At 35.3% G+C, this 25,773-nt stretch overlaps 1 protein-coding gene across 5 annotated transcripts; it reads left to right on the forward strand.

The window, feature by feature from the left end:
• The first annotated feature begins 243 nt into the window (after positions 1-243).
• Positions 244-14,093, forward strand: LOC110450433 (homeobox protein OTX2-like). 5 transcript variants are annotated; one of them, XM_021497963.1, is made up of 6 exons: positions 244-366; positions 505-559; positions 3,308-3,407; positions 6,839-7,153; positions 10,849-11,003; positions 12,650-14,093. In XM_021497963.1, the coding sequence occupies exons 3-6, from the start codon at positions 3,371-3,373 to the stop codon at positions 13,178-13,180; spliced, it is 1,038 nt and encodes a 345-aa protein (XP_021353638.1). In that variant the 5' UTR covers positions 244-366; positions 505-559; positions 3,308-3,370; the 3' UTR covers positions 13,181-14,093. The 5 variants fall into 5 exon arrangements, with proteins under 5 accessions (XP_021353638.1, XP_021353637.1, XP_021353640.1 ...); XM_021497962.1 differs by having other exon boundaries at positions 244-559; XM_021497965.1 differs by lacking the exon at positions 3,308-3,407.
• Positions 14,094-25,773: the final 11,680 nt, after the last annotated feature.

Raw genomic sequence — 25,773 nt, forward strand, 5'->3', positions numbered from 1 at the left:
ATCGGAAATCTCAAGTATCTTTCTAAATATTAGCTATTCTGGTTTATTTCATTTCCAACAAAAGTATTGAAATAGATCACTTCATCTGTCACTGTTAGGAAATTTACATTATTCTCACGCGCTAGTGGGTTTGAGCGAAGAGTTCAAGAAAGCTGATCGCTGATTGGCTAGCGCAGATATAGTGGGCGTGTCTTCTATCTGTTGTGAGTACATGATAGAAAAGCTGGTCGAGGCTGAAGATCAATCATTATTATTTATTCATGTCCGTGCCGTAAGCTCAGTTTTACACGGTTAAGCTAGGTTCTTAGATTCCTGTCTAATCTTCATAAACTATTTTTTGGAAATTTCGACCGTGCTCGTCTTCAGGTATGTCCAGAGTAGTCATATAAGCAAACCATTTTGTTGGGGTAAAACTTTCACGTGATTTTGGTCACTGAATAGAATTCACTAAACTGTTCGGTCGCTGTCAGAAACACTAATTCGGATTATCCCTATATCCAACAGGTGAATCTGAACAGTTCTTGCCAACCATTGGAAGTGTGCTGAATGACCATAGAAGGTAAGTGTTTTTCAATACCCTATTTCGGATTAAGAGATTTGATCCAGATTTTTTAAATCCTCTAAAATCTTTTCTAACTGTATTTTAAAAGTGCGCCCCTAATATCATTCAACAGTATCCATTATAAACACACATAAACACTTCCACAATTATTTCATCATTTATTCCATCGCGATGAACTTGATCTATATTTCCAATAACTTTTTTTTTAATACAAATAAATTATAAAATTATTTATTCACCATCAATATAACGGATTTCATAAGAAGAAAAAAACGTTTTAAAAAATTCGGACCAGCACCGGACACAAGACTGGACACGACGAATAGAACAATAGACTGACCGCTTGAGTGACCGTAAAACACCTATAGGTTATAGGGTGACCAGTGGATACACCTCACATAGACCGTTAAACACGGCCCGGACACAACATTTCCCAGGCTTGTTGGTGGTCTGATACAGTAGTGAAAAGTGCGCTGTTATCGTTTAGTTATCATCGGTGTCAAGTGAATACATTTCATTTATAAAACGTTTCCGTTATCAACAATGTCTGTTTCCGATATCCCTCGTCTCTTGTCAGACCAAGTGACGGCCGAGGACTTGGAAGGTAAGCTACCGCTGGACCTATCTGAAGCGTTTTTATTCTCTTGTTTTAAAGATAATAATCACCATATATTATTAAGTGTGTTGTACACATAAATAAGGAGGGGAAAAGCGTCCTTACGTACGGTACAAGGAACAATATTCTGATTTTTTTTCTTATAATCAGTCGTGGAAAAGGAGATAATAATTTAATAGGAATAAAGTGGATATGCAAGGATTATCCTGATAATCTTAATTATAAATATTATACAACTTACAAAGTATCACACTGAAATACTACTATAAATCTGAACAGATCACTGGGTTTTTATACTAGTATAACTCGCAGCTTTACCTTATTATATCCTAAGTTTACATATCCTTTTTCCTTATCCAGGTTTAATCTAAATGGTACAAATATTTTCATCCAATTTTATACTTGTACTTTATTTTAAATGAACACTTTTTATTTTATTATCATTTATTTCTATATAGAATATCTTCCTTTTTTTATTTTTTTTATAACTATTTTGGACTTGGCTATTTGATAATTAATTTTTCAACATGTGTAAAACTGACCAAAGTTTTAGGTTGGTGTGATTCAGCCCTGCACATTTGGAGGGTGACGACGCTACTTGGGGCTATCTCGCTTGCGATGTGACACATACAATATTCGATACCGTATTTGAAACTTGACCTTCAGACACTTATGGAAGGAAAACACAGGAAACTGACCTTGTGTAAATGTTAGCCCTAGTTGGGTCCACTTCAGATTCTCTGACCACGCTGTCTCAAGTTACATAATAAGTCAGCATTTTCATCTTGACCATTGCCGAAAAATTATTCAACCGTTTACTTTAACGAGTCACTAACACGATAGTCAATATTTTCATATCTGAATAAGGTCAAGTCGATTTTAAAATGTACACACCTAATTTTAGTGAAGAATTTTTCTTCCTTCATTTGGTATCCCAGGAAACGGTACTTGAAAACCAGTGTTTGTACTTGGGTCCATTGTCCACTTAGACTGACCATAACGGTCTCGATTTCCCCCGATTTTATTTACTCAGTAACATTTCCCGACAGGAGAGGCACGATCGGGCCATAATAGATATTTTAAAGTATATCCAGTAGTTTTACTAAAAACGTTTACAATAATAACATAATTAATTATACGTCTGGTTCTGATTTTCTTCGCTCACATTCAACAATATCATATAAACTCGTTTTAAAGACGGGTAGTTTGATTTTATTGAATTGATACTTTTCACAGCATCGCATCAATTGATTATCAAGCAAAGCCGTCCGTTTACCAAGTCAATCCAGTACCGTAAGAGTAAACAAGTACTGTGGTACATTCACTTTCCTTTTAAAAAACAGACCATTCTGTGTAAATTTGTACTCGACAAATACTTCCTGTGCTCCGATAATGACTCTCCGTATTACCTCCGCCACTTTGGAAATAGTTAGATTGAAAGGATGTTTGCGCTTTTAATTTGTAAGAAAACTGTTTATTAACATGTGTTTGAGTGTCCGTTTGTGTAGCTGGCATTTCTATACCGAGAGTGTGGCGAAAATCGTTAAAGCAAACCTTCAACTAGTATTGACAAGGCAAACTCGTGTAAACATACCCGGTCTGTCTAAATGGCACATTTCAAATGTTCATGGCATAGCCTTATTTACAAGAAAATAAACACACATCGACCTCATATTTCAATTATTAACTAAGAAATAATTTTAACTGAACTGCTGCAAATGAAATAATTTTATTCTGATGAAGATATAATATTATCAAAATTTGGCGAATTGAGAGGAATTTTATTTAGAAAATCTGGATTTGAATTAGATTAACATGTATATAACATTAATGTTGGTATAAAAATTTACATCTTTATTTTGAAGTTAAAAATGACTGTTAAATCAATTAAAATATCTGGACTAATTTTAATCATATGAGAAAATCGATTGAAGCTAAGTATAATATAGACGGTTGAAAAATAATTACTAGATTTGATAATAAATAACTAGATCATCACCAATTGAAATAAATTACTAGTTTATCAAGGACTGGATTTAGTTATTAAAGATAGTTATTCTTTTTAATTTCTGTTGTTGTTTGGTTGTTGTGTTGTGTGGACGTTATATTCTCTTGTCCCTCACTTTTAGGTCAGTGACTATTCCTTGAACCACACCTTGACCACACCTTGACCGCACCCGACAGCTGTTAATATGCACCTCCTAGCCTACCCAAATAATAACTCGCCAGGTATAATATGCTTTGTTTTTCTTTCCCTCTATTTTCTATTACTGCAATTTGTCCATTTCTTTCTGCTTTGCTTATTGACACTGTCTAAATATTTTAGATATTATTTATATTAGATCAAAATATATTAAGGGTGACAGTTGATAGTAATATTATTGTGTTATGGTGTAGTACATTTTAACGAGTAAAATTGTTTTCACATTGTTCAGCCTCCATTATCGTGTGTATAATTAATTTTACTATGTTAAATACATGTATATGTTATGACTCCTATAAGCTGTACTGCTTTTGGAATTAACTGAATTGAAATTGAATTGAACATCATCTTGATAAGTGTATTTACGTAGGATAATTTATTCTATTTATTGTACACATATAGATATACATTAATGATAATATAATCAGAATTCAATAACGAGAACAAACTAGGTAAGAAATAAATTGAAAGGCCTTGAACATCTAAATAAACATGTGAATGTTTATGTCATTTAAGTAATTTATCAAACACTTCTGGTTTACTCCTTAAATATATCTTTATATATCAATTATCGATAAACGCCTGAACAGTCCAAATAAAATAGTCCGATGGCGGCTTTTCTGTTTTATTTCAAAATTTAACTCTAAAAAATATGGAATACTAAAAAACATTGTTAAATAAATATATTCCGCTATTTAGTGTTGTACAGGTGAAAACCCTATGGTGTTTTATTTCATCACCTGAAGGATCTTTATTTGAAATGAATTAGACAAATATGATGGCTAGGATAATTGTATTTCTATACCAAGAAATTGCAAATTTTCGTTTGAAATTGTTGATACACACAACAGTCTATGAAAAATATTACAACAGGGATTTTTTTGGTATGTGTAAATTATGTCAAAGACTTTATTTATAATATTCAATGAATCTATTTTAATTTTACATTTTTTGGTCCCAAATATATATTGTATAATTATTACACACTACCGAACGACTAAGAATGTCTTAGGCTTGTTAGATAATATATTTCTTGACACTGTGTGCGAAAACTATATCCTTTACAATTATGTGGTTATTTTTTAGTTTATAAAATTTACTTTTAAGTAAAAACGTTTAGTAATTGTTATTATTATTTAGACATTATGATTTGTCTCTGCTATTGTCAATTGTAAAATACCGATGATTTGGCGGTAACTGACATTTCCTTTTCTTTCAAATATCTTGATTTTCTTCATTTCCTATTAACTAATAAATTCCAATCCCCAATGAATTATTCAAAATCCGACTCGGATTCATTTCAAAGTGAGAGAAATGAGACATTAACAATCTTATTGTTGATTCTGCTTAACAGATTCTATAAAGATTTTATATTGATCAAATTTTTCTTGCATAAGAAATCTATTTCATAATATAAATTGAAGACATGAAGCTCACGCGGTCTTGTCAATCAATAAAATAAAGGCCGTAAAATAAATGGATTTTCTGGTATAAAGGAGTGTTCTGGTATATAATATGACATATGTTCTGGTTTGTCTGCCGTAGGAAGCGATTTTTACTTTTGTTTCCCTTATTTTTACTCTAAACATAGAATCGACGAGAAATTGACAAGCGACAATCCATATGCTTATTACAAAACCATAACAACAATTGTAGTTAGATTTCAATTAGTGAATTATTTGCGCGTTCGATAGCGCGAAAAACTCCGGTGATTCACGCGCGGGGGCCACGGTTGCACGTGTAGGAGTGACATGCATTCATTGACGGCTTTTATTTGTAAAACCATCATCAAATTAGAAATATTCCACTTTCACAATGCCGCTCTGTTTCAGTGTGCTATTGGTATGTATATAGAGAAATACAGAAAAACCTCGAACTCAAACGATGGAAAAGTTGACGCGAGTCTCGTGGGATTCGTCGACGGTTCGACGCACTGTACAAACATAATATATTTTCAACAAATCCTAAAATACGCTTTCTTCACAAAACCTCAATTGCTGTATTGAACTAACAAAACAGCAGACGCTGGTTCATTCCCGCGTTTTTTCTCTCTGCTGTATCAGTCTCAGAAACAAAATTCCACACGAATCCTTCACTTCGTTGCTTCTGTTTTTCTTATTTTCCTGAACTATAAAAGTAAATCCCTGTTTTTTCTCTTCATCAAATCGATTTGATTAGTAGGATGAGACAAAACGCTAATTTAGGTCAGAAAGAAAAACATGTTTGTACTGAAAGTTGATTTACGGATTGGTTAAAACCTATTCAGAATCGGCTAATTACACGCTTTCTTTGCTCAGATTAAAAATTGTTCTAAGTTATATTTATTTTCGTGTAGTTTTTCGATTAGATGCATTAATATTGATTTTGAATATTCGTTTAATTCTGAAGGACATGTAAGACAGTTTCGTAAAGCTGTACGATTTTCTGTTTACTTATTTATGGTTTTTTAAATAGTCCAAAATATATACAATTTAAAAAAATGAAATTCAACCATCATCATCATCATCAGCATCGCTTAGAAAGACGTTCAATTTGTTTGTATAGTAAATGAAGCAAAAACACTATTATTTTCACTCGCCCTTCCCTTTTTGTTATAGGGCAAGTATTTAAGGGGTCGCTGGGTTTAATATCCCCACGTTTCGTGTCCTCTTGATCCCCTATTAATTAATTGATACGTGAAAGGGAGAAGGGCTATCTGTGCCCATTAAGGGATGTTGATAGTAATGTCAACATATGCTGTCGCTGATTGGTCGACATGACCACCCTTGACCAATAACAAACCGTCTTTTATAACTTCATGTCACCGCGAGGGGTGGTTCCAAAAGTGAAAAGGGAAATAAAAATAAAACAAAGATGGACGCTTGTACGTCACAATAAAGGGACGAGTGGACAGGTAGCAACACCTCTTGTCCACGCGGTTACAAGAACATTACTGGGAATACAGCAAATCGGTTTAAACGGTTCCCGTGGATTTAGCCTAGTGGCATAGGGCTTTTAAACACGGTATTCTTTAGAAGGTGTTTAGTTTTTACCGACAGTTTTAAGTGCAATGTAAATACGACTCCATTAGCAGACTTTGTATTTTCGTTGATAACTTCTAGTGGAATTACAGGTAATTATTTATTTAACGCACGAGGTATCTTCTCCTTCGTTCTGTTCGTTTGAAATACTTTTATTTTCTACGTTATTTATTTATTTATTCGTGTTTGCATTTCTGATTTTTGTCTGTGTTGTTTATTCATTTTGAGAAATTATGGGGAAATCAATTTACTCACAAAACAGTTATTTACACCTATTTTAGATTGACATTTTTTTTTATTCGTTGTGTGTTTAAAAAAAAACGTTGTTTTCGGCAATAAATGTCTTGACCATAAATAACACTTCTGTTGTTTGCTCAAGTGTGAAGCTTAGATTTTCAAGAATGATAATTTGACCGTTATTTCTTTCACGATTTCAGCTCCTAACAACGGCATTTCGGAATCTGACCACAGCCAAGCAAGTGACGGGTACAACGATTCGTATCGCGTCTCATCTCAGGTGAAAATCGAATCACCAATACTGGACACTTCATCTCCCGAATCTGTTCATCAACATCACCAACATAACCTGCACGCGCAACAAACTCACATGCATCAGACCAGCATGGCTAGTATGGCCACAATGCAGTACAGCCAGCCGTCAATGGCCAACAAAGCCCCTCCGTACACCGTCAACGGCATTAGTTTAAACGCACCCAACATGGATCTTGTCCATCCCGCCATGGGATATCCAGGTAAGTTTTTTCATTGTTTATATTTCTTAAAAAATAATTTATGAAGCAATATATTCTGCAGACAAATTGGTATTATTATTTCAAGATCGACCTGCTCTTTTCGTAGTCCACAAGCAGATACTTCGCAAACGTGGTACCACAAAAATGAATCGCACAGGCCCTTCTTATATCTTACAAACACAGGGTGGAAGCACATTTATCTATTCATGTTAACGATAAAGGTTATGCTATTCCTAAACCGGAATATTATGTATCTGACACCAGTGTCTGCTCCCTTTCTTTTTAATTAGCGTCAGTTCTTTATTATATATATGGAGGGTATGGATAGATGCATATTTGACGTTGTGGTACATTTTCAAATTTTCTTAAATCCACGTCTTCAAGTTAATAACGATCCACCGGTGTCTGGCTGTAGATTAACTGGTTATCTGTTCATGCTGACCAATGCTGGGTCGAGTTATCGCTTTTGCCCTCTATAAACAACGACACCAATCGAATCTTTTGTTGTCTTAAATATACTTTGTTTTCACCCAGACGTCATTTTGGTCATCACTGCTCCAGACATAGCAATGTCACTAACGTACATATGTTTGTATATAAAATATTTTCACTAATTTATACAGGGTGTGTTATAAAGTAGCGCTAACGCAATATTTGCTTTTGAGTAAACCGATTATCAATTATCTTTTGAAAACGTTTATGGTCTAAATTTTTCTACATCGTTGTAATGATGTGACAATTAGAATGTAGCTGAATTTTCGGTCTGCAATATCTAGCCAATAGTCAGTTTAACATTTCTGAATTGGGTTCTGGCGTTCATCAACAACCGTTCAACAACAACTCGGTATAATAAGATATTTGTGTGTGTGTTCCGACCCCCAACAGGTCAAATTTTATGCAGAAAACACAGCTCTCGCCTCAGTAAGTCGTTTTAAGTCAATTTCAAAAGCTATATGGTGCCAGGTGACGGATATAATGTAAACGTGTGACCCAGTCGCCTGAAAAGGAACGCACGTGTGAATATTGGCGGTAGGGAAGGTATGCACGTGTGTAAAAGTTGGAGGTTGTGACGAGAGCAAGATTGATACATGTGGAACACTTTACGCTAACCCGTATTCGACCATCAGGTTATCTTTGCCACCCCGGCACATTCGCTATTGCCCGTATCCATTATAGCTTTCCATTCACAAACGGACATTTTCCAGTCGATAATAGCCGAACACAGCGGGACAGGACTGGAAATTCTGTTGATAGCTGTGACCATCTTTATAACTATTGTTCACTGGGTTTGGTCCCATCGCGATGAGCATTGTCCATTCTTTTCCCAAACTTGAGGTACAAGCGATACATAGAAGCTAACGTAACGTGAAATTTGAGTTGGGCCTTTAATTGTCATAGCGATCATTAGGTCCTACCCGTGGTAGAACTCTCTAGTAGCAATTACATGTCATTTCACCCCACAAGGAAACCCATCCCATCCTGTCGAAATAAAAAGCCGTATCGTGTGTTTCAATTAGGGAAAGTTTTATCCCATTAAATCTTGGTACACAAATACAGGTACTTCGTTTGAAGGATGCTTTGCCTTCCGTAGAAGTGCCATCCTTACATGGTGAAAAATGTGTTGGTACTAAACTAGACAAATACGGTGTTTTTCAATATGGTTAAGACACAAATTTCACCAAATTTCTGCGTAGTATTTTCAAGTGTTGTCCGTCACTATAGTTATGATACAATACCGATTAGGTATTCGAATTTAGCTATCAGCCACACAGCCAATTTGCATAATATATAAGTCTTGTCCGGTTATCATAAAGAGATATCTACAGAACGGGGAACGTCAATGAATGCATCTTTGTTTAATAATAAATATATCGGGTAGATATCCATGGAGGATACCCTGTTGTAAGTATTAAACGCGATTGTCATTAACGCTTTCCATCCCCCAAAGCTTTGTTAGCCCACAGACCGGACCGTCAACTACCGTCATGTGATTCGGACTTAAATCATTTTTAGTTGTTTTACTAATTATATACTTGTGGGGATTCAAAATGTTCAGAATATAAGAAATATATCAAATATGTAATTATTTTCATATTTGATTTAAAAAATATGTAAATATAAACATAAATAGTTGCAAAATCTACGAAGCTAACCTATACTTTGCCTGCGTTCGGTGTCTGTATGGTGTGGCTTGCTGATTGATTTGTACCGATAGACTCCACGTTCTAGGCATGCCGCATTTGGCCAGGTATCGATCTGGCCACCAGGTAAAAACGTAGGAAAGGAGAAAATGGAAATATCAATGATAACATACTGGTTCACATACGGAATGATTTGATACACGATTTTAATCCAATAGAGCGCTGGGAGAAAAACCATGTTACAATTTTCTGGACTATAGTTAGAAGACCATGGGACTTTGTAGGGTGGACAGGCCCTCAGTCTGTCTGATAATGCCATCTTTTTATTGATCAGAGCCAACTTGTTGTGATATTTCTGATGGAAATATCTTTAATGAGACTCAATTGCTACAATTTTAATAAACAATTACAATTTTTTTATTGTTATGATTTAATATACAGTTGAAAATATTTTTGGATTGTTATAAGTTTTATGAGAAGTTACAAATATTTTCTAAAATGGGCCACATCTGCAGAATAGTACAGAAAATAAATTACCTGACCGACTTGTGAAATATAATCTTACGTTGAATTCGAATTGATTTTTTAAATTCCGAACTAAACCTACACTGCTAGTGTGTCCCTTGAAATTGATATTCAGGAGTAGGACTTAGCTTTAAAATGTCAAATTTAATTTAAATATTTCTTGTTATACAATGTAAGTTATTTTTAATTATAAACAAAAACAGAACAAAAGTTCGGATGCTGTGTATGTGAAACACGCACGCCGCGTCTAGAGTATATACATCATTGTCGGAGCACAAGCCCATTTCTACCTTACGTCCGTGACAACTTTCTATGAAACAATGACGGAACAGCTGCCGTCCGCTGTCCTACCTAGCTATTTTCGTCGTGTCTTCAATTTGCCAGCACTTTCGATTGAAGAAATATGTGAGCGGGCACAAGTTTTTCACATGAATGCGGTCGTCCATCGCTTCTGTATTCTTCGCGTCACGTTTAGGTATTCACAAGACTGCGACAGTGTGAATAGAGCCTGCATTTTTATCATGGAGTCGCCCTGTCCTTATTGAAAAACCCGAGAAAGCAATTTTTAGTTTGTAAACTTTCACTGATCTGTTTTGTTGGCGGCGGTGTAGTGTTGTGTTTAGTATTGGAGAGAGTCAAGATGAGCCGAAAGGATATTTGTGAGTGAGACGAAATACAGATCGATTGACCGTGTTCAAAAATAAGGGTCCGTGACAACATCCTTGATATAGAGAGCCATGTATGTTTGGGGACCTTATTGCTTAAGGGTTCTTAATGCAAATATGATTTGAAGTATTGCAGGAGGCCGTGCCATAAATATGGTCGCCATCAGGTTTATTGTAAGATGGACGCCACTTTGACAAATGGGTAATGTCGTGTTTGTCGATTGCTGCCAGACTCGAGAGAGTGTGAAACCCCGAGAGTTAGCAACAGGCTGGCTATTTAATTATGACTGTGTAAAGGTGAATGGAAAATTTTGTTATATTTCGTAACTTTTACTAATTTTTCATTTATTTTGTTTCTTTACAGGTGCAAATAACAGAAAACAGCGCCGAGAGAGAACGACGTTCACACGAGCACAGCTGGACATTCTTGAAGCCCTTTTCCAGAAAACCCGATACCCCGATATTTTCATGAGGGAGGAGGTAGCTCTGAAAATCAACCTCCCAGAGTCTCGCGTACAGGTAAGCCATGATTTTGTCTTAAATTATTTGGAAGTTAGATTCAGCGAAACACAACGGGTATTTAGTGTTAAATCGAAATCAAAGTAGAATATTGATATCGATATATCATATTCGTAAATCACTAATATCGATATCTTGAATGCATTAATAAGTATACCTTTATTTACATCTTATTGAAATGTTAGAGAGAGACAGACAGACAGAGAGAGACAGAGAGAGGGGGAATGATAGAGTGACAAATCGTTCATATGGTATTCATTTCGTTTGGCAATAACATCCGACCAGGTGTTTAAACATAGAGTTGCTATACTTTGTTCAGATTTAGCCCGGAAATGAGGTTTTTAATAATTTGTTATTCAATTGAAATTGCGGTTGTATATCAATAAGGTGTAGCAGGCCAATGTACTGGGTAGTGTGTACCACACACAGTGGCTTCAGCGTTAACGAAACACGTTAAGATTCTAATACCTTTATATTCAGCTAGAATCCAATAGGAGATGAAAGAAAAATAAACCAAAATATTTAGAAAGTGTACCAATTTGTGTTAAATGAAGCGTGTGACCGTGACGTGCCAGATATAGATGTGTGTATACGGTGACACGATGGGGAAGGTCTTCGTTTCCGTTTCTTTATCGCACCTGTGAACATTCAATATTTTACCTGTGCCGTGGATACCATCAGGGATGTTTGCTCTGTTAAGGATTGTACACAAATCTATGTCCATCAGAGGGACATTTACCCCCGGGCTATTTTCTAACCCTGAAATCCCTCCCAAAATACCTGACTAGGTCAACACGTTTTGGATGAATATCTGAAATGGTCAGTTTATCCTCAAATGTAGATTTCGTAACACTTGACCATTGGTCAACATTGGTCGTTTTGACACTCGACACATGGGAAATAGCCGATGGACTATCCTGACAGTGTCAATTCATATAGTCAAATTTATTTGATACCATTACGTATTTGATGAAGTATGGACGATTTAGAAAAATGATTTGCAATGAATTTATATTGCTAAAATGATAAGTTAGTATATATTAGTATAATTCTTACTGGTTTGACAATCTTTTCTGTGATGCCTTTGAAAAGCTGTGCTAGGCTATTGAAAGACCAAATACATTGAAAAACAGTTCGGCGTGTCGATTGGCTATCAATGTGCAGTTAGACATTTAGTGACCATGATTATTTGCATATCATTTTCGAATACCAGCGATTAATAAATTTCATGCTAGGTACTGATATTTAAAAAGAAATAAGAAAAAATGCTGAAGTGTGTAAAATATTTTCTTTAAATTTCAAAACCTTCAGTTTTTAATCGAATTGAAATGTTAAACGAGTGTATTGAATTGAGATGAAAAAAAGATATTTCAAAATTAAAATTTAAAAAAAAAATGAAATAAAACACTACACCTATATGTAATTAGATACTGAATTCTAACAGTTATTTAAACAATAAATTCATTCCGAAATAGATTACACCACCAAAACACTGTTTTATAACTGCATTCTGCAGAATTATGGGTAAATGTATTATTTTTATTATTTTACATGTCACACTATATTGAGCGTATATCGTGGTTTTTATTGATATAGATGTATTTTGAAACAATTTTATTTACGTTTCTGCTCTTTCTGTTTAACAGGTTTGGTTCAAGAACAGGAGAGCGAAGTGTCGTCAGCAGCAAAAGGCACAGGAAGGCAAACCAAAACCATCCACACCCAAGAAGTCAAAGTCTCCCCCTCCTCCAGCGTCATCCCCGGGGTACGGGAAACCCCCCGTGGTTAGTAGCCCAGTCTCCAACGTCTCCATGAACACAGGCTCTTCAATCTGGAGCCCCGCCTCCATTCCTCCAGTGAATGACATCATGAACGGAAACAGTTGTATGCAAAGGGGAGGTTACCCTATGAGCAACTCCCAGACCGCTGCTTACCCTCATCAGAACTACGGTCATTCGTCATATTACCACGGTAGCATGGATTATCTCAACCATATGCAGCTTCCAGTCATGTCCAACCAAATGAGTAACTCAATGTCCGGTATATCGAATACGCATGCGCAGCAGGTATCGTCATACGGAACACTTCCGGGTCCCCAGACCTTAGTTCGCGGTAACCATAACGATTGCCTAGAATATAAGGACACATCATCATGGCCAAAATTTCAAGTATTGTGAAGAGAAGAAATATATAATTCTATTTATTTATAGTGAACTCCCGATATGGAGTGTCCTGTCCATACCAGTGCCCAGGTCCCGTGCCAAGTCTCAAAGATTGCACCGAATGGCTTTTCCGAACAAAGCTTGTTGTCTTCTTGAACAAAAAGGACAAACACAGTTGTTGGGTTGTCTGTATATATGAACAGACGAGCGTGATATGTAATTGAAAAGTTGTGTGCAATGCACACAAGGAATACACACACACACACATCGTCCAACGGTCAAAGTGTGTCAGTGCGACCTCCGGACACTGTCCAGAACTTGTCTTGCCAAGTGCTTTCTGGAAACTGTGACGTCACCAAAGCATGACGTAATTTTACCTTATATGGTTATGTCGCCGACGACAATCGCATGATTAAGAAACAAATGTGACGAATTTGTACAGAGATAAACAATAGACTGATGCTGTGACTATACGTGGTATGTTGCCTGAATCTGTCGTATTGAATACCTATCTTCAATCACAGACAACTCTCGTGAGCCAGTCTCACGAGATACATACAACTCTCACGAGATTCTCAAAATATTAAAAATACTCATATCATATAACACAGGCCGTTAGTTTCGTATTTACAACGAACTTTGATTTTATCATAGTAGCCGACTGATTGTTAAAGCCCATTTAAAAAGTAAAACAAAAATTCCAACCATTTTACATTCCTTATAAATCTCATGAGTTAATTATAGCATAATGCAGTGTGAGAGTTAATACCATATCACGTGATGTTATTGATGTGTCAGGTGTTTGTGACGTATAGAGAGAGCGTGCTGATGATTGTAAACAATTGTGTATTTGATGAGCGAGTGTTGTTTATGGTGAGTTGGAACATGCTTTTGTGTTCTAATAAATATGTTGTTTTGTAAATCCAAACAAGTCTTCTGGTTTTTATTTCATTAATTTCACAAATGGCTAGCTCGAGTGAAAAATAAATGGTATTCGACGGAAATTAATCTGTTACATATTTCTAGATATTTTCAATGAAGAAAATGTCCCTGTAACAAACAGTAAAAATTTTCTCAAGACAGTCTGAACCCCTTTAGGTTGTGGAGCGATACCTCAGTTTATGACGTCAGACTTCTTTGACATACACACTTAAAGCTGTCTCATGGTATCTTATTTTTTTTTAATTTGTTTCACATTCTGTGTATTTATTGGTTAAAATCGGAGAAGTTGATATTTCTAACTGCAGCGAAAAATAACACCTTCGTTAAATGAAAAAAAATCCGACATGTTACCAATAAAAATATAAAGTCAAACATAGACCTCCGTTTACATCTTAAATAAATTTTAGATCACTTTCCTTTCTCTTAAGTGACATACATCTCAAATAACTTAAATATCACAGGAATCAAATCTTAAATTACGTATATCTCCCAAAGCTTTTATTTTGTATAGCTTGCATCTCATAAAACTTACATCTCACCTTATTTACATCTCGTATAACTTACATCTCACATAATTTACATCTCGTATAACTTACATCTTACATAATTAACATTTTCGTTAACTAACAACTAGCATATTTCTCATATCGCATAACTTACTTTCCCCTTAATTTACATCTCGTATTTTGCATAACTTATATCTCATAATTTACATCTCGTATAACTAACAGCTACAATAATTTTTGTATTATATATCATACATCTGACATAATATAAATCTCGTATAACTAACAGCTCACATAATCTACATATATCATATCTTGCATCTCACATAACTTACATCTTGTATAACTTATGATACGTCAATTATTTTATATATATATATGTTACATATCACATAACTTACATCTTACATAAATTATATCTCACAAAACGTACATCCAAAATAAACAGAAATATCAAAAAATGTGAATGTAACATTATTCATATTTCATTTGATTACATACCATAATTTGGATCTCACATGAAAAAGATACTAGAAAAACGAATTAAGGAGGCATCAATCTAAAATTAAAGTCGATGCAGAGAACACAAGTGGAGGATATGCTTTCGTTTAATATTCGATATTTTGCCACTACGAACAATAGCATTCAGCTATGAGTTTGTCACAGAAAGTAAAAGAAACCGAAAGGATAGCCAGTGTTGTTACGCTTCTACAATTGAGCAGGACACTGAGAGAATTACTGTCATTACAAATAGGCAAACACTTCTGGAAATATATATGAAAACAAACTCTACACATACTCGATAGGACAAGACTATAACATAAACTGAGGTGAAACAAAGGAGGAGAGCATCACAACGTGTTAATCCCTCAAGATGTCTCCCTTCGAGTAAAGGAGATTTAATGGATTGCCAACAATCTAAACATCACAGCTGGCTGTAACAATGTTCATCACTAATACTGAAATATTGTTGTTGTAATGGATTCATGATGTCTGTTCTTTTGTTTCTGTGTCTATTTTGGTTGCTGTCGTATTTTCATGTTTAATTCAAGTTCTCATTTCGTCCTACAATAACCAAGGAGACATCAAAACGAGGACGAGACATCATAAACTCCACAACTTAGCGGTAGCAAGGATATATAAATACAGTACTTCAATAGTAGGTCTCCGAATCTTCCAGTATTTAATCCTGCAAGTTAACATCGTATGAATAATTAATCATGTTATTCACATGTCACCGGTTACCCTGATTTCATTTACGTTCAATACAGAAATGTTTTTAAAATTTGATATTAAGTATAAAATGGTTTTGGAATTCGTAAAAGTAGTCTTCAAACTGTGACTAATAAGAACGTATCACAAACCCTTTTTGTCACTTAACATTCTTATGTTTCATGATGGTCATGTATTATACATGGTATTAGGAACGTAACGTTTCCATCAGCTTTTTTTTTTAAATGAATCGTGTTTCAATAAAGAAAAAGCAAAAAGACACATGGAAAATACTCCATATATGAGATAATATTTTAATTGTAACACAAACAAAATTATAAACATTCGAAAAGTTTGCCAAAAATTTATTGAGAGAACGTGAAATAATTCTAATCGTCACCATTGATGATTTTGTAAATATGGATGATTTGTCATTTAATAATAAATTATAATTTGATGTAGCATATACAGTGACAAATTATAAACGCATTCTTTTACAATGATATTTGGACAACCATTGAAATAATTGAGTCAATACACACCAATATTTACAGGTACCAATAGGCGTATTCCACTAGCAAATTAAATGAAAACATTATTATTTTACAGTATTTCTGATTCGTTCTGCTTACTATTGTAAATTACACCGACGACTTTAACGTATGGATTTATTGGACATTTATATGCACCATCTCTATTGGCTATATTCTACACACGCTTCCGGAACACTTCATGCATGGAACTTTCATTCCTCTGCCTCTCACTACCTCTGAGGAGTTCTAAATTGACGAAATAGCCATATAATGCATTTAAATGTTTACTTTATTTGGCATTCTACAACAAAACAAACAAAATTTTCAAAGAGGTGCTTCTTTTCTCCGTATTTATAGTTATTGTTTTACTTGTCCTGCGAAGATTTTCAATTAACCCTCGCATACAATCACAAATTAAGTCGATCAAGTGCAGGACCCCTTCGGTATTCCAGCAGCCCACTGGAAGAACTTGCCACCGATGACAAAATATTGTCAACCACAATTTTTTTTGCAAAAGCGAATTACTCACTTGATTTAGTTAAGAGAATATCAATTTGAACACGATAATGACCTTAAGAACACTGTCGCAGGTGTCTGAAGGAATCTATAAGCCTGTCATCCTCTCCATCCCATTGGACTGCCAATAGATATATCTTCTGGGAAATTCTTGAAAAGCCTTCTGGTCACCAGTGACATACGTGATTAAAAATACATACTCTACAGTATCCTAACCCCATTTAAATGAGCCATTGCTTGAGATATTTGCGACCAATTTCGGTCGACCCATACAAACGTGGTAGGAGAAGTAAATACTAAATTTGTGTGGCTTTCTGCATTGAGTTACCGAACTCTTGAATCCTTCCACGAATAGCGCGGAAAAAAAACCCTTTCACGAAAATTACCCAATATTCACAAGGTGTCTCCTTATTTCATATATATAGTGGTTATCTAACCTGACAAGTCGGATGACTCCACTGGTGGGCTATCTGTACTTGAGGTTGGTCGTCACCTTGTAGCTGGCATTTCCTCTTGCACGGTTAACATAAAATACCAGTTAGTAACTATATAATCTTTGTAAATAATAATAATTTGTAAACTAAAAACTTCATGGAGGGTTTTACAGGCACCCTCCCTCATTTATCTGTATTTTAACATGTTTATATGTATCGAAACCTTTAAGACGTGGGTTTTCATTATTTCGACTTTCACTACCACAGAGACTTAAATGGACGAAGTTACCTTATGGTGCATTGTTTTGGCGTTCTCCATTGACTTAAGTCTATTTACAATGGATGCTTCCTTAATTGAAGTTTTCTGTTGACTATTTCACAAAAGATAATTGACATTGTTTTGTTTTGAGAATTAACGTCAAAATGGCAAAACCGTGTGATAGGACAACTTACGTAAACTGTATTTCGTTGGGAATGACGATACTTTCAATATTATTTATATTGATCGTTTAGTCATGATATTCACACATATTTAAACGCCTAGAAATGTCACACGTGACAGGATGTTAATATTGATATTGACACGTCATTGATATATGATATATAGTATGATTCAGTTGACAATACTACTCTCTAGGTAAACCTTTGCGATTTCATGGACGTCATGAAATCACAACATGTGTTGTTCATGTTTACACGTGAAAAAAATGATTTGGTCTGATTTAATGCTGAATAAAGATCTATTTGTTCGTTATTATAACGCCACAAAATAAAACATTACTTGAATTGATTTGATGAAAATAATCACCATACATAGGAAATTAGGAAGTACCTTTTTAAACATTTAGTAAATCGATAAAGAATGGAAAGGAAACATTTCCTACAACATATTTTTAGTTTGCCAATTTTGTATAGCTTAGTGTCTAGTGTATTGTTTAAATGTGACCGTAGAATAGCTCAGTGCTATTCCATCAGTAGTAATACAGGTCAAAATAATAAAAAAAACATGTCCAATTTATTCTGAAACATAACGGTATTTAGAAATACAACGAAAGGGGAAATTAGCGAATGAACATTTTTAAAAAGTTCCAAATTGATAGGACAGATAATTTAGTTTAAAACTATTATATTATGTTAACCCCAACCACAAGCTTACGGCCAAACTATAGAATTGTTATTGATAGTTCACCAGTTCAGCTAACCACATTGTGGCGTAAAATAATCACCCAAAATAGGCATGCTTGTATCATGTTTTAAATGATTATAAACATAATGATATGTTAATTTGTTAATCAAATTTTCAAGGTTATAAATTGATGGTAATATTGGTTCGTTTTACAAGATAAGTCATTCTCACACAAGATAGGGTTCTCGCACAGACGTGACGTAAATCGGGTTTTTTTTTCGAATGATAATTAGTCTGACAGTGATTTGTGTCCTTGTTTATACTAGTAATGCTACTACTGATATAAATATAATCTTTATTTATTTTACAACAGTTATGACCCAAATTATTTCAACTTATATTAATCACTCTTGTTAGTATGAATTTTAGCGCGCAGGGAGTCCTAATGTGGGAGGAAACCGGAGAACCCGGAGAAAACCCACGTGGTCGGGCAGGTGGCCCCCATACCTTTTCCCGTCCGGTCAGGGAATCGAACCTCATCCGCCTTGGTGAAAGGCAAGTGCGCTATCCACTGAGCTACCCGACCACCCTGACAGATACTACAGATAAATCAGTGTTCAGTCAGTGATTATATATTGTTAGTCTGCATAGTGTTCATTCGTACTTACTCACGTGAGCGTACGAGTAAAACTTGCAGGAATGTTCAATAACACATGTACACATATCTTATAAATATAGCAACGTAAATCTCTCATGTAGAACATCTACTCTGCTATTAGTGATAGAGTAAAGAATTTCAACCTATATTCAAACCTTTAAGTACCGGTATGTTATAAAAAAATTACCATCCCCCTCCCCCTCCGGGCATTGACGTATTTCAATAATGCAATTGAACATTGTTCCAAAATACATTATTCATTTTTTGTACACGAATAAAGAGATAATCGTGAACCTATTATTCCGGCAAGTATCGATTGTTACGTCATTTGTTTGTGAGAGTAACGTCATCAATTTTTGAGAAAACTATGTAATTGTCTCACACGAACCAATGACGTAACAATCAATACCTGCTCTCAAGAGAAGATAACTCTGCAATACGCAAAGACAGAATATGATTTTTGCATACCTTGCTCACGCAGAGCACTTTCATATTATGTATAGCGCGCTAAAATGACGTCATCAAAATATCATTAGTACGCTATATAATAATATATGGGCGAGCAATCAAGATTTTTAAGTCTTTCCGCGGTAATAAGGGACACAATTTCTTCTGGTCTTTCTCAAAAACTAGATAAAGATATCCAGATATTTTCTAGCAACTAAGGACAGCAATTCCCTAGTTTATCCCCATCAGCGAGGGATAATAGATCCCCCGATCTTCCCCAGACACGACAAACAAAGGTAATACAAATCTTCTCTAGAAAAAAAAGGACAACAGTTCTCTAGTTTATCTCCCGCACGACCGACAACAATCCCCCTGGTCTTCCCTAGCAACGAGGAACAACAGTTCCCCTGGTCTTCCCTTGCAACAAGGAACAAAAGTTCACCTGGTCGTACCTAGCAACGAGCGACAACAGTTCCCATGGTTTTCCCTAGCAACGAGGGACAATAGATTTCCTGGTTTTTCTTAGCAACGACGGACAACAGTGGCCTTGGTTTCCCTAGCAACGACGGACAACATATCCTCCGGTTGTCTCATGCAACAAGAGACAACAGTTCTCCAGTAATGAAACAACAGTTAATCCCCAACCTTCTAGTTATGAGTGAAGACAGTTCTCCATGTTTTTCTCATTAATGGCGGACAACGGGTTCCGCAGGTCTCCCCAAGTAACGAGAAACAACAGGTCACTTGTCTTCCCTTGTAATGTCGGGGGGAAACAGTTGTCCAGCTCTTACCACGAAACGAGTCTGCAGATCTCCCATAGGGCATGTCCTATGTTTTCACTAGTAGATCAGATTTTTGTTAATTATTTCAGACAAATATTACTTTGGATTGAATGACGTGATAATTATCTACGGAAAATCTTCATGTTTTGTTTGGTAAATTTCCGAAACGGCATGAGATTAATAATACTCCGTCAAATGTAATGTAAAGCGTTGGTAATAAATCATATCAAGTCGTCCTTTATATCTTCCCTGCATTTCCGTCCTCATATGACCCTGGCTGCAGCGCGGACGTTTAACACCAAATAAACAATGCATTTAAGCTGTTACTTCAATTGGACCCTAAGTCAAGAAGTTCTGTGTTGTTAACCATTATATTTTTCTGAAACTTAAAAAATAAACTCTTTATGATAATATTATTTCAATACAATTTTTATTTTAGAAAGCTTACATTATGACGTCATTATACATTTTGATGACAAGAACACGAGTAGGGAAAACAGGTGACGACGCTTGCAGCAATGGACGATGAGAATTAAGAAACGTAATGAAGACACGACAATGGGGAAAGTGACGGAAAAAATCTTAGCGAGGGGTAGATACGCCAATGACAACAACGAAAATGGGAGGAGGACAACGACAACGATGACAAAGATGAGCAGGAACTGGTAACGAGTTGTTTTGATAGAGGGATATTGGATTTCAACTCAACCTGAGAGACACAATCTGAATCTGTCCCAATGTGATAGGACAATTAGCACTGTGTTATTGTACAGGTAACACTCGATAGCTCTACTGGTAATATTCACAGCTATGTAGCCATTCGTGTGTAATACATGATATTGTGGTAAGCCACCCGCGGTAACGTGACATCTAACTGTCCTACTCTCGACATCGCCAGCTCGCATCACTTAACCAGACACCATGCTTCTCAAATACGTAAATGATAATTACATTTCATATGTGTTGACGGAACGCTATGTGAATGTACAGGCACCAGGACGGTCTCCAAAGAGGAAGGCGTGGGGGTTAGCGAGTTGAAATCGAACCCTTTTCATCGTGTATGCATTGATATGATATTTACAACACGGCGGAATGAAAAGAGAGGTCGACGGTATTCAGTGTACGTGATGGGAATATGTGATAGACACATCAGGCCGATATCAATTGATAATAATTGCTTCAAAGTGAATTGAACACGTCTCAGGTGTTACAGTGTGGGGCAGTGATGCTCTTTTACTTGTTGTAACGTTTTAATTTCCCGTTGAATGACACCGTCTTTCAATAAAAAGTTTTCAATTAATAAACGTATTGAGAGTGCCCTGATGTGCTGAGAGTGACGGGCCATCCGCACTCTCGTCAATAGTCACTGACTAATAGCCTACACTGTTACTTTATACACACATAGGCGTTATCAAATGTATTTCATATCTTATCAAATTGTATCTTTATATTTATACATATATAATTATTAACAGTCAATGAAAGCTTAATATACCGACATTTCGGGTCAGGAGTCTTTTTGTTCTGATATGACAGTATGTAATTAAAAAAGCAATTACAGACAAGGAAAAGAAGACAAAAAAAATCTAAAAGACAAATTATTAATTTGTTGTTATTAACAAAATTGAGAACATATTTTCCAGAAATATTTTAATTTTCTTTAAATATTTCATTGAAATAGCATCATTTACAATTAATTTTGAGAGAGGAAAACCATTTATACGTTTGACAATAAAGTCTGTCCTATCATACGCTATGACAAAAGAGACGACTTTGTTTTCACGATAACTAATTTCCCTTTTCTTAGTACAGCCTCACCTGCTTTAGGTATGAAAATAATAATGCTATTCTATTTTTCCATCCGGTGCTTGTCCTAAATATGATAAATATCTGCACACATGATTTTGTTGATTCGTAGTGTTTCGTACCACAGATACTTCAAACTACATACAGGAAAAGCTACGAATTTTGAAGGCGATATCATGCTTCATGAAGTCTCTTTGCTTCTAGGCTGACTCCAGTTGTGTCGTTTGTGTCGGCAATTATTGTTACCCTAAGCAAACCGAAATCATGTCAAAATCATTGTAATATCGTCCCTATCGCCCCTATTATATTTCAACAATGACCCCACCATAATTAAAGGACCAAAACATGTGTAGTCCAAATATAAAGATAAAAAATGTTAAGAGTCAAAATATACAGGAACATTTTTACAAATAGAAATTACTACTTCATAAAAATGATACAGAAAAAAATGTGTCCATAACACATATTCGCACAATTTAGGACTGTGGATGCGAAAAGTGGGAAAATTCCGTTTTAATTATTCCGCTTATCTTCAAAAGCTGCAATTAAACGGAATTCGTATTACCACCGGATTGCCCATATTTACAAATCTACACTAAGATGTGCTGAAACTAGCTGGCTTTATGTAACATTTTACATCGCAGAATAGGAAATCTGGCTTACAGCAAACTTACGAAGGCTAAGCATTACTTGCTTAGTCAGATCCCATGGAGACTCCAAATTATGCGAGACCTTTTATTTTTGCATCAACAGTTAAGCTTTGATAAATTAGGAACTTTGATTATCAGCATCACTGTTTTAAAAGAAACGTACAATTTCTTATAATAATAGCAACTAAAATACGTAGAGGAAGGCATTTAATGTTAATGTTTAAAGCTCATTTGTCGTGACAGATAAAAATTATATTTAAACAACACCATTTCGTTGAGTTAAGACACATTATTGGTACTACATGTCTGACAAATGAAGATCCATATCGTTTACGTTTCCTGCTGTCCATCACATAGTACAGCTCGTAAATGATATGGTACGAAAGTGGTTATCAAGTTGAACGTTTGGCCCAAGTCCTTTTTGTTCAGATTTATGACAATTATTTTTTACATTCCCTCTGCATAACCACAACATAACACTATCAAAGTCGTTTGAGTGATTCTTAGTGAATTTGTTTTCTTTTTATTCAAATAAGTTTTTCAGATGATTTTTTTTCTTCAATTTAAGTCTCAAAAAGTACCTGCGCATAATACACGAGTGCGCATTATAAGCGAATATTTACGATATTGAAAGAGATTAACAACTTCGGAGATAACAGATACAAGAAGTAACTGTACCAAAATAAATTTCAGCTTAAAGTCTACGGCCAATCTGGGGGACTGATAGTCATAGTCCCTCAGCAAAGTACCAAATACTCACTGGATAAACGATGGATAGTCTCTTTTTTTTACTTGAAACAATGGATGAATATAGGAAGGGTACTGTAACTTACCATTTTAGTGGTATTCTATTTTAGCATTTTTGCGCTATAAATATTGCGCTTAATTATGACTCCGTTAACTGAAGTTTCTGCACATATAATTTATAATAGTCAGTACACCAATTCATCAATGCGCTAATCCGTTACAGTTCGATTATAAGCTGAAATTTGAGTCCGCTAAAATAAGTACATTTGCAGTAATATGAAATGCAAAAATATTGAACAGTTTTCGTGAAACTGGGCAAATAATGCGGGCATGATATTTTTAGGACAATATTTTTTAAATCTCATTCAGCTGGTATCACTGCAGATTGTTCCATTTATTGACAATTTACGTAATTTTGAGATTAAGTGCAATGTGTTGTGCAAAACAATGAAAAATATCAATAATAGTACATTGTATTGAAATGCATTCTGTTCTTAGTTATCTTCCCCTTAATGAACATGATTCAAAAATATAATAATAACGCAAGTTGTCCAATTTAATCTTCTTTAATCTTGTTCAGATTCAAGGTAGTTACAACTCCAGAAGTTTACGCCACCACTTAACGTTGCATGAGGATGGTAAACTGACAGCGACACTGTTAACATTTCTATTCAACATCTCCTAAACCAGACACTTGCCAAATTTCACCAATCCCGACATCCCTGAAGATGGATAAAAAAACTCCAATTTACAGAATTATATAAAGGTCAAATTCAGAATCCGTTACAAGACAGTCTGTGAGAAAACTGTAGCTGTGGAACGAACAAGGCGTCTTTTTCCGCCATTAACATGGGAGACTGAAAGTCATCTGAAAGAGTCAATTGCCTTGGAATATAAAATGGTTTCTTGAAATACGAAGACAGTCATCAGTGGGTAACTCCCCATAGATGTACTACCTGTTAGCAATGTCTCATTTCGCAAGTGATTCAAACTGTGCCACTCTTCTCAAGCAATACACAAGGCAATGTGTGACCTACTGAACAAACAACCCATATATATTGGCCATTGTTGCTCTGGGACAGCTACCAAATGCAGTACGTGGATGAGACAATTACAAACGAAAACTGACACAACATCGGGATGAAGAGGCATCAATGATCTACGAAGGTCTAAGAAGGTCAATAAATGCTGTTTGAGTATAGGGGCGCCGTTTAAATATCTTGTACCTGTATATTGTAACAGGCGACTTATACGAATGTGATTGTGAAGAGTTAAGTTTTAATCTATGATGTTTGTTCTACGTTAATTGATCCTTCGTAACTGTTTTGGTCTTTTTGATAGTTAGGTCATACAATGAGTTCTAGTAGCACCTATTCAAACAGGCCTTTCGGCTACACATTTTTTCACATTTGAAACAACATTTTTAAAGTATTTTGCTTTTATTATATTCGTTAAAACAATCGAAACATACTTATTAAAAGCAATGCGGTAAAGTCGCCTGACCCTCGTCAACTCTGCAACACTATCGGAAATCCACTCGGAAACCCACTTTAAAACCCTCTCAGGATTTACCGTCACGACAAGAAGGTCGCAGTATGCTTCCGATAGCTTTCGACCAAGATAGAAATGAAATTTGGGTTGTAACAATAACTGCTGTAAAAATGCGCTGCTCTGCTACCTTGTACTTGATACATCTGAACGTAACTTTGTTGTTCTATAGAAACACGAATGCGTAGATTTGAAGAATTTCAATTTCAAGCAAGATAATCGTATCACACATTAACAATAAAATTACTGATTTTCTTCTAATGAATCAACAAAAAAGTGAAAAGATATATTTTAAATATGAATTTCGTTTGGTCCCAATTATCCTATTCATCTGTATGCGCATGGCAAGAAATGTCGCGAGTAAAATGTTGGCCGTAAGAAAAGGATGGAGTTGGAACCCATGACCATACTGATTCAGAACAAAACATTTTTCTTGAAAAGTCTCGAGAAAGGACAAGGATATTCATCGAAATATGATGGAGAATTGGGAAAGGACAAAATGTGGAAATTTTAAAGACATGGGAAAGTGGCGGGCTGTCTTCTCGATAGGGGAGTTGAGGCACATCACCTACCCATAAACATAGCTGTAAATATTGTACAAATTATCATACATTATATCTTGACCATATGTAAGACGGGCTTTCATGCTCAATATGTTAATTATTATTAACTTAAATAAACATTCGGTGGACCCCTTTAAA

The sequence above is a fragment of the Mizuhopecten yessoensis genome, unplaced genomic scaffold, assembly GCF_002113885.1.
Source record: "Mizuhopecten yessoensis strain PY_sf001 unplaced genomic scaffold, ASM211388v2 scaffold5229, whole genome shotgun sequence".
Taxonomy (NCBI): domain Eukaryota; kingdom Metazoa; phylum Mollusca; class Bivalvia; order Pectinida; family Pectinidae; genus Mizuhopecten; species Mizuhopecten yessoensis.